At 35.0% G+C, this 9264-nt stretch overlaps 1 protein-coding gene across 1 annotated transcript in view; it reads left to right on the top strand.

Moving 5' to 3' along the window:
• Positions 1 to 3235, top strand: part of LOC150106041 (uncharacterized) — a 54952-nt gene extending 51717 nt beyond the window's left edge. Inside the window, exon 10 of the mRNA XM_090393782.1 lies at positions 3010 to 3235. Within this exon, the coding sequence (XP_090249908.1) occupies positions 3010 to 3090 (81 nt within the window). The 3' untranslated portion in view covers positions 3091 to 3235. The remainder of the gene's footprint in view (positions 1 to 3009) is intronic.
• The last annotated feature ends 6029 nt before the right edge of the window (positions 3236 to 9264 follow it).

Below are 9264 nucleotides of genomic sequence, written 5' to 3' on the forward strand. Positions count from 1 at the left end.
TATTATAATTTAAAATACATGTTTAATTATAACTATAACAAATAATACCATGGGCTTATTTTAACTATTTAAAAATCACAAAACTAATATTAGTTATCCTTTGTTTTAATTAAAGTGTTACTCTTTCTTTTTGAACTTATCACTAGATTTGGCCATTTTCAACAGAGCCTTGTTATTCAGTAGATCATCTTGCATTTGAAGACAATTAAAATCGTGGTTTTCGAGACATTGAAGAATACTTTCAACAGTGTTTATTGAAAGTCTGTTTCTATTCTCCATCCATTGGATTTCTATTATGGAAAATATTCTTTCCACTTTACCGTTGTGACCAGGTATAGAAAAAACATATTCACATATATTATACAAATCATTATATTGTTCCGGAAATTCCGTTTCCATTTTTGAAAATATAAATGCTCATTGTTCTGAAGCTATTTTTTTATTCCACTCTGAAGATTTTAATTCTTCCTCTAATATGATTTTCAATGTGGTGATTTTATTAAATGAGTATGTGTCATTTATATCAATATTTTTTAGCTTCAAATATTCAACATTTTTTTCCACATCTTCCCACTTTGGAATTTGGGCCGAGAAAGAAAAGGTACTATTAATATGTACACTAAACTAAAAAAGATTTAAGAGCATCAAATAATTTTGTAGTTCGCTCAACAGCAGGTAGCAGCGATAATCATCTTGTTTTACAATGTGACAGTAACTTTTTACATTCTACATCCACAAAATTGCGAAAATCTTTTAGTCTTTCTCTTCTTACAGTGCATATAGCAAAATAATTAAATAGTTTTAAAATAATCTGTTCAACATCGCATTGAACAGATTATTGGTCGGTCGGGGTTTGTAATGTATTGTGTAATATGTGGGCTGAACATCCAATTCCTTCAATGTCTGCTCTAATTTCTGTTTTTAGTTTAGTGTACATATTAATAGTACCTTTTCTTTTCCGGCCCCCAAAATTAACATTTGCATTGTCGCCGGCAAATCCGATGCATTTTTTAGTATCGATTTTCAAATCCTTTGAAGTTTGAACACAAAAATTGGCCACCATATCTGATGTCTCCCCTTTAAAATTGCTCAATTTCAATAATTTTAAGTTTATGCCGGTCTTGGAAAAATACTGAATCATGATTCGAAAAATGTTTTGAACCTTGTGATTACTTAGCATCGGTGCTAATGGAATAAAATGAACAACTTTCAATTTCGTTACAAATTATATTAATCGAATTAGGTGCAACAATCCTATTAATTAAGCTCGCTGTTTTCGTTTTTACTGAAGAATACTGTGTTGCATGCATTTGAATCGTTGAATATTTTCGGTATTAGCCTGTTGAGACAGTCTGTAGACGCAAAAGATTGATGTTGTTTAATCACGTGACAAGCGAAACACGATTCTGCTGCAATAATTTTTTCCTCTTCTGAACTATCTTGTTTTACAAAATAATTTGTAATAGTTTCACTCGTACTTGACACTACTACATTGGATTGATATTTCTCTTTTTTATATGATTTTTATATCGGCAATTCCCCCCGTGACTTATACTTAAATAACTGTTACAATGTTTACAAAAACCTCCTATTCTATCTTGCTTCTTTTGATAAAAGGATAATTTTCACTATACTTTTCTAAAAATTTGCATTGTCTCTTCGGCATTTTCAGTAGGGCGAAAAATAAATAATGTAATTAGAAACGTTATTATTAATTTCAAAGAATACATTTCAAGTAATTACTAATGATCAAGATTTAAAATAATAATAATAACTTGACTTACATAAGATAATGAAACAAAATGAAATATAGGAAATAAATCAACAGTACATTAACGAGGGTATGAAGCGCCTGTGGCAAGTATTTAACTTCCGCTCCCTCTAACCCCAAAAATGACAAAAATTTTGTCACCTGCAATATGAGAAATACTTACTATTAACCCCATCAAAATCAGTTGCAGTATGTCCGTTTATGTGTCTAAAGCGGCGTATTGCCGAAATTTAAAAATACAATATAAAATAGCGGACTTTTATATCTCTTTATTTATTTTTAACATTTTGCGCCCCAAACTTAGTTGCGCCCGTGGCGGGCTCCTCTTTCGACACGCCCTTGTTACGGCACTGTAAATCAACGGTCAATGGAACCAAATGCATCTAATTATTATCACCAGTATAATAATTATTATACTGGCTTTCGCTGAACGGTTCTTGGCGTTCAGCGAAATATCCATCTCCAGGAACTACCAATCCTGACTCTCCCCGCTTCCCGTACTTGGGGTTAGGTTACGCACCTGTAAAACCACGGGACCCCGAGCGAACCAACCAACAGCAACCAGAAAAGAAAAAAAAAAAAAAAAAAAAAAACTAGAGAGCGAGCCCTGTAGTCCTGAAGACGTTTCTATATGATCCGATGTTCTTTGTCCTAGGGTCGGAGATCCCCGGATCTTCCGTAAACATATTGACATCAATTGTCCTGACTTTTCGTCTTGGTGGCAAAATCGATGCATTTGAGTGACCTTCAGCACTGTTGTTCACCTTCAGGTTGTCAACATATAGCTGACTAATAACTCTATGCACGTACACTTTTACATTCAGTTACTTTTACAAGTTAAAATTAGATGTTCAACATTAACTTAAAGTTATGTACAATTCAGACATTTATATGTTTTACAACTTATTTCGATGTCACTTTTACATTAGGCTATCTTTACAAGTTAACATCAGAATTTAAACATTGATTTACAGCTATATACAATTCTGTTTTTCACATGCTTTATAAACTATGTAAAACCTCTGTAAGCAGGCGATTTCCATAGTTACTAATGAAGAGTTTCACACGTGATGTACGCGTTTGACGATTCACATCAAATTTCACGATTAATCAGAAGAAGGATTAATTGTCATACTCTTCAAACATATTTCTCTATATAAAGTTTGCTAGTAATAATTTAAAAATGACAAAAAAAAAAAAACTCTAAAATTATATTGATTATATCTTTCTCTTTGCAGTCTAACAGTGATGATTTACTATCCCAAGAAGAGATGGCAAATTTGCTATCGCAAGAGGAGGATTTCGAAAACCCTGAATGATTTCCTAGAAAGTCGACTGCACCCACCTAACAGATCTTCAAAGTAAAAGAGTGCTCCATATTGACAATCATATTGGAAGCAATAATAACTTTTATATTTAAATGTACTCAATTAAATGAATGTAGAAATAGAGTTGCTTATTTTATACGCTTGTGACATTCTTTCTATAGATTTCCTAAATCGCAATCACGTAACCATTAAAAACTATGGGATTTTTAAAAATACGACAACAATATCTGAATGGACAAATAAAAATACCAGCATTTCTTTTCGGTATTAATGTCGTTTCATGTATTTATAAAATTGTAACCTGCATCATATTTCCGTGGAAATGTTGTTTTTATTACAGTATTATACCGAGTAGGATGATTACTTAAATAAAATTCACCATTGAAACGATGTTTTACTGATCGATGTCCCCTTCTATCGACCGATTGTATTCAGGTATACGTTTTATTGGTACTGTACGAGTTTTGAGTGAGACACTAAACACTGAAACTGTAATTGAAAGCACAGCATTCATATAATAATAATAATAACAATAATAATAATAATAATAATTTTTTAATAACATTTTATTTTATTTATCATCTTACAGAGTATTTTCATATATACACTAAAGTATACTATTACATTTTCTGTTCGTTACAAATGTAGAGTACAGTGATTTTTTTTTAATATAAATGTACATTTTTTTTCAATAACAATATCATAGCTTCATTTTTGTTATATACTTTACTGATTGTTTTATTACATAATCTGCATTCTTTGATTATAACGATTACATGTAGATGAATGAGGCAAGTTAATCCCACCTACTTCGAAGCTTGGGTTAGCTTTTATGAAGAGGGTGGGATTTAGCCTTCACTATTTATTTAGTTGTTGTTATTGTTTATGTATGGGATGTAGGCATTGGATGGTGATGATTTGTGATGTGTATATTAGTGTTAATGGTATATTCACTTTGTTGGTATATTTTCCAGAGTGCGTGTTTTAATGTTCAGTAGTTATCTATGTGTTTTAAATTTCTTGGTAGGTTGTTGAGTTGCGTGGGTATCTGATGTAATCTCACAAAAGAACCGTATGAGTTATTGAAGAGTAAGGATGTAGAGAGTTGTTGTAGGTCGTGTTATACGATATGTGTCTCTGTTGTTTCGATAGGTGATGTTGAAGTACCCTTGTTAATATTATGTAGTGTTTCAAGTTTTTAATGCTCAGGATTCTGTGTGTCGCCATGTGCTGGTCGGATATTGGTTGTTGCGTGTAAGGTGAGAAATCAGTGTTGACACAGTTTTCCTGTGTAATGTTTCTAATTCTGTTAGGTGGCTGTTTGATGTGAGCATAGACTGTTATACCGTATCTGAGTAGGGATTCGCAGATACCGTAATATAGGAGATTTTGTATGTTGTATGGAATATTATCTTTTACTTGGAAGCGTGCTGCTGCGATGATCCGGAGTTTGGTATGTAGGTATTCTATGTGTTTTGCCCATTTAAGGTGGCAATCTATATAGAGACCAACGTATACTGCATTTGTTACAGGTTTGATTTCGGGACATTGGTTTTGTTAATGCAGCGGTATTTGTGAGAGTGTATCGATAGGAATGCGGGGTGCATGATTCTTGGGTTGTGTATTATCAACATCTGCGTTTTGGTGCCGTTGATTAGAATTGCGTTTTGGTAGAAGTATCTTGTGATTTCATGTAGGTCTTGTTGTGCTTTGCAGAGATCCATGTTGATGTCTGTGTGGATTGCTAGTAGTGCGGTGTCATCTGCGTACTGAAATATTCGGCTTCTTATGGCCATGTTATGAACATCGTTAATGTATATGTTGAAGAGAGTGGGTGATAATATGGCACCTTGAGGTACACCGTGTTTTACTTGTATACTCCGAATGCGACATGTACCTATTTTTGTTACTTGTGTTCTGTTTGAGAGGTAATTCCTGAACCATGTATGCAGTGTTCCTCTTATACCTATTGAGTATAGTTTGGTGAGTAGTATGTCATGTTCAAGTGTATCAAGTGCTTTGGTTAAGTCAAGCAGTATAAGGACGGCATACTTGTTTTTGTCAAGAGCTTTGTTTATTGTGTCGGCGATGTCTTCTAATAAAGTGATGGTGCCTTTTGTTTTCTGAAAGCCGTATTGGATTTGTGAGATGGTGTTCTACTTCTGTAAGTAATTCTGTAGTCTGGTCTGTGTTATTATTTTTTCTAGAATTTTTGAAATGACTGGTTGGGTAGCTATTGGTCTGTAGTTCTGAGTATCGTTTCTTTTACCGTGTTCATAAATTGGCGTAATTATTGCAGTTTTCAGTTGGTGTGGAATAATGCCAGTTTCCGTAATGGCTTGTGCAGTTGTAACCTAGTAACGTCACTATGGCATCGCTTGCGTGTGTGTATGTAACAGTTTAAGGACATCCTTCTAACACGCGTAAAAAATGATGACTGAGTGTTGTGTCTGAGGAAATTATCGATGAGAGAGAGATTCTAGTGATACGACTCTTTATTGCTGATAAATAATCAGTAAGTTGTTCTAAAAACCATTGATCACGCGTAATATTTATTTTAGTATTAAAGAGGTGTGTGTTTGCTTAGTCACTGTAATTTAGGATGCATTTTTCAATAGGGTTTGATGTATATACTATGGATATTCGTCTCCTGTATGTATCTATTCATAAGGAAGAATTCGTTGTAGTATTTGAAACGTAAATTCACGAACTGCAAGTGTTGTTAACGACTAATTAAAACGATCGAAAAATTCTAGCGCATTTCATTGCTAAGCCTAACGGACAGCATACGTAAAGGTCAACTGCAGGCGCAGATCGGTACGAAATTTCCTTCTCTCTCTCTCTCTCTCTCTCTCTCTCTCTGTGTGTGTGTGTGTGTGTGTGTGTGTGTGTGTGTGTGTGTGTGTGTGTGTGTGTGTGTGTGTGTGTGTGTGTGTGTGTGTGTGTGTGTGTGTGTGTGTGTGTGTGCGCGAGAGAGAGAGAGAAAACGGATTCACGTGATGTGATGGACATTAAGTGTTGCATGCACACCTGTTAGTAGGTGGCTACATTTTCTGCTCTTGAAATTATATCAAAATAGCAACCAATAATTTTTAAACGGACTGCTAAGTGTTTCAAGATTTCTGTACTGTTTCAATTAACATATGCTGCCTTTATTTATTTGCATTAAAAGGATCAGCTAACTGAGATCGAGCATATTTGTTGCCTTAGCGCAATTGGAAGAACGACGGTACATTGCACCCTTCGATTGGAATAGGCCTAAGTTCGATTCTCGTCGCGACGGGAGGAATCTTTATCTGGACGATTTCAATCGAAGGTGAGTTAGCCTATCTCATACGGAGGTAGCAAGGTTTTTTTCTCCCGGAAACTCGGGTTTTTCATCCCGCATACAGACAAATCGGCCCTTTAGAACACACGCAATTTACAGACAAAAAATACTAGTTGTGGTAGTGGAGGAGGTGGGCGGTAGATGGCGTTGATGGAGATGATTCGTAGTAGAGGTTCGGTGTAGTAGTTGAGACAGTTGTAGGTGTCCTCCCGCGATGAGTCTTCGGACTCCTTGGAGGTGTCACGAATAACAATAATAATAATAATAATAATATTTTAATGTCTATTTATTATGTTTTTGAATTCCTTACTGCCATTCAAATAAAGACATAAAGCCAATAAAGATATTATGTAAATAAATTGTAAATAACAAAAATATAACCAGTTCAGTGCTTGTTCAAGATTTCGGTGATTATCTAGTACGTTAATAAATCATGAAAATATTTCACTTCATCTTGTCTTTAATGGATACCAGCTCAATGCGGAAAATGTAAAGTTATGCATTTTGGGTTAAAATATTACAAGCTATGTACCACGTAGATGGAACTGTACTCCAGGAGATTGATGAGACTACTTGGGAATGTTGGTGGACAGAGACTTGAATTCAGAGGACAACATAATGCTATATCTCATAGGATTACTTGGTTATTGAAGAACACACTAACATGAAGAGTTAAAAAAGTTATTTTTCCTCTTTATAAGGCGTTGATGCGTTCACGTCGAAATTACTCAGCTCAGGTCTGGTGACCTGGGTTTCTTGGAGAGGAGGAAGTGGTAGAAAAGATTCACAGGCGAGTGACCGAGTTGGTGAGTGGTACAAGGAATGCTTCCAACATTGATAGACTGACAGTTTGTGGATTAAAGAGGTTACTGGATAGGCGGACAAGAGGAGATATGATAGAAATATTTCAATTACTAAAAGGTTTTTATAAGATTGATACAGGGGAAATATTTCAAAAGTGGGGTAGTAGTGGAGGAACAAAAAGTCATCCCTGGAAATTAAGTAAGAGTGTGGTTAACAAGGGTGTGACGATTATATATATTTTTTCATTACTTATGTTACTGTATATGCATCCGAAAAAGCAGCGGATAGGACACAATAGATGCATTTTATGAAAAAAGTAAAATGGAACTGAAAAATATACGCAAAACGATATAATTACATTGTAAGACGAGTTCACTGCAAAAATAGGAAAGGAAAAAAAAAAAAAAAATATATATATATATATATATATATATACTGTATATCATTTATATATATATTTAGATAGTAATAATGAGCAGTAGCAATTTTATGAGGAAGAATATACGCAAATAAGCAAATCCAAATAAATAAATCCAGAGAGAGAGAGTACTTAAAGTCACTATCTATTTATTTTTTTATTCTTATGGCAAAAGGAATACAGAACAGCTACAGGTCAGTGTCCAGTCTGGAAATCCAATCCAAGGCCTCATCCCTCACCTTGTGGATGTCCTATAGGCCACCGTGAAATTGGCGCCTTTGGGAAGTCGATCACAATATGAGTAAGTGTCTGAGCCACGGGAGAACAATCACAATAAGGGTGATCTAACAGCCTCTATTTATGTAGTAGGTTAGGTAGCCACATCTGCCCTGGTTAGTTCTGATCCTGTTGATTGATGACCAAATCTTCCTAGGAGGAGCAAAACCAGGCTGCAGAGCACAGGGATCTACAACCGGGAAGCCGTTTAATGGGAGATTGTTGGACCAGTATTCTCTGCACATGTCAGGTGTTGATGGCAGGACAGCAGAAGAGAGTTCGTCCATGGACCAGAAAGGCTTTCTAGATTTTAGGCCAAGAATATGTGGGTTTATGAGAGTCTGGTGCAGGGGCAGAAGTAGATTTCTCATTGCTTTATTAAATTCTTTAATCGAGGCTTGTCTTTTCCGTATATTTGGAGGAGCAATGTTAGATAGGACAGGCAGCCAGGAGAGAAGGGTGCTTCTCACTGTCCCACTAATTGTGCGCATGGTAGTGTTTAGCTGGGTATCTATAATGTTCGTGTGTGCACTTCTTTCCCAGACAGGGGCACAATATTCTGCTGCAGAGAATGCAGCAGAATATTGTGCATAAAGTCAAATTGGGACGAACCTTCTATGAGTTTTGAAACGAAATGTTGTAATTCTCGCCTAGAAACATTTGAACCCTCATTAGCGGTGCTGCAGTATTTGTACAAACTGTTTCACTTTTATTATTATATTACATAATATGTACTAAGAACGTGTTATGAAAACATCAAACCGAATAAAAATTATAACTAATGGCATTTGAATCGCAGAAAATGAGTTGCGCTATTCTAATAAAAACAGTATGAAAAAAAAAGTGCTCCATCACACCTTAATCAAATGAAATAATGTAAAAAAATCATACTTTTTATCTTCCTATTTGGCATGCTGAACCACCCTTGTGTCCGAAAGCAAGGACAAACTCATTTTTACCTATATATGAAAAACATTTCATGACTATAGCCAAATGGGGACTTAAATTTATTGCCATCATACTAATAAATTATATTACACAAAAATGTGGTATTAATTTCGTACAAATTAAATTGCAATACGTTTTTGGCAAAAGTAACAAATTTCCTAAGAACGTAGTTAAGAAATTAATGTACGGTGGTTACAGAAAACTATGCGGAGAGTCATTTCAGTATGGAATATGTCCTCTCCGAACCATGCTTAGCACCAAGTGATTCAGGAGTTCTTGAGGCAAATTGCCCACTACGCCTTCAGAGTAAGGATAAGTTTTTTTTTTTTTTTTTTTTTTCTGGAGGGAATTTCGAACAGCAATGATTTTCCCTAATGCGTCCCATACGTGT

Source organism: Typopeltis vanoorti, chromosome 6, assembly GCF_054136105.1.
Source record: "Typopeltis vanoorti isolate ZY-2024b chromosome 6, IOZ_Tvanoo_1.0, whole genome shotgun sequence".
Lineage (NCBI taxonomy): Eukaryota > Metazoa > Arthropoda > Arachnida > Uropygi > Thelyphonidae > Typopeltis > Typopeltis vanoorti.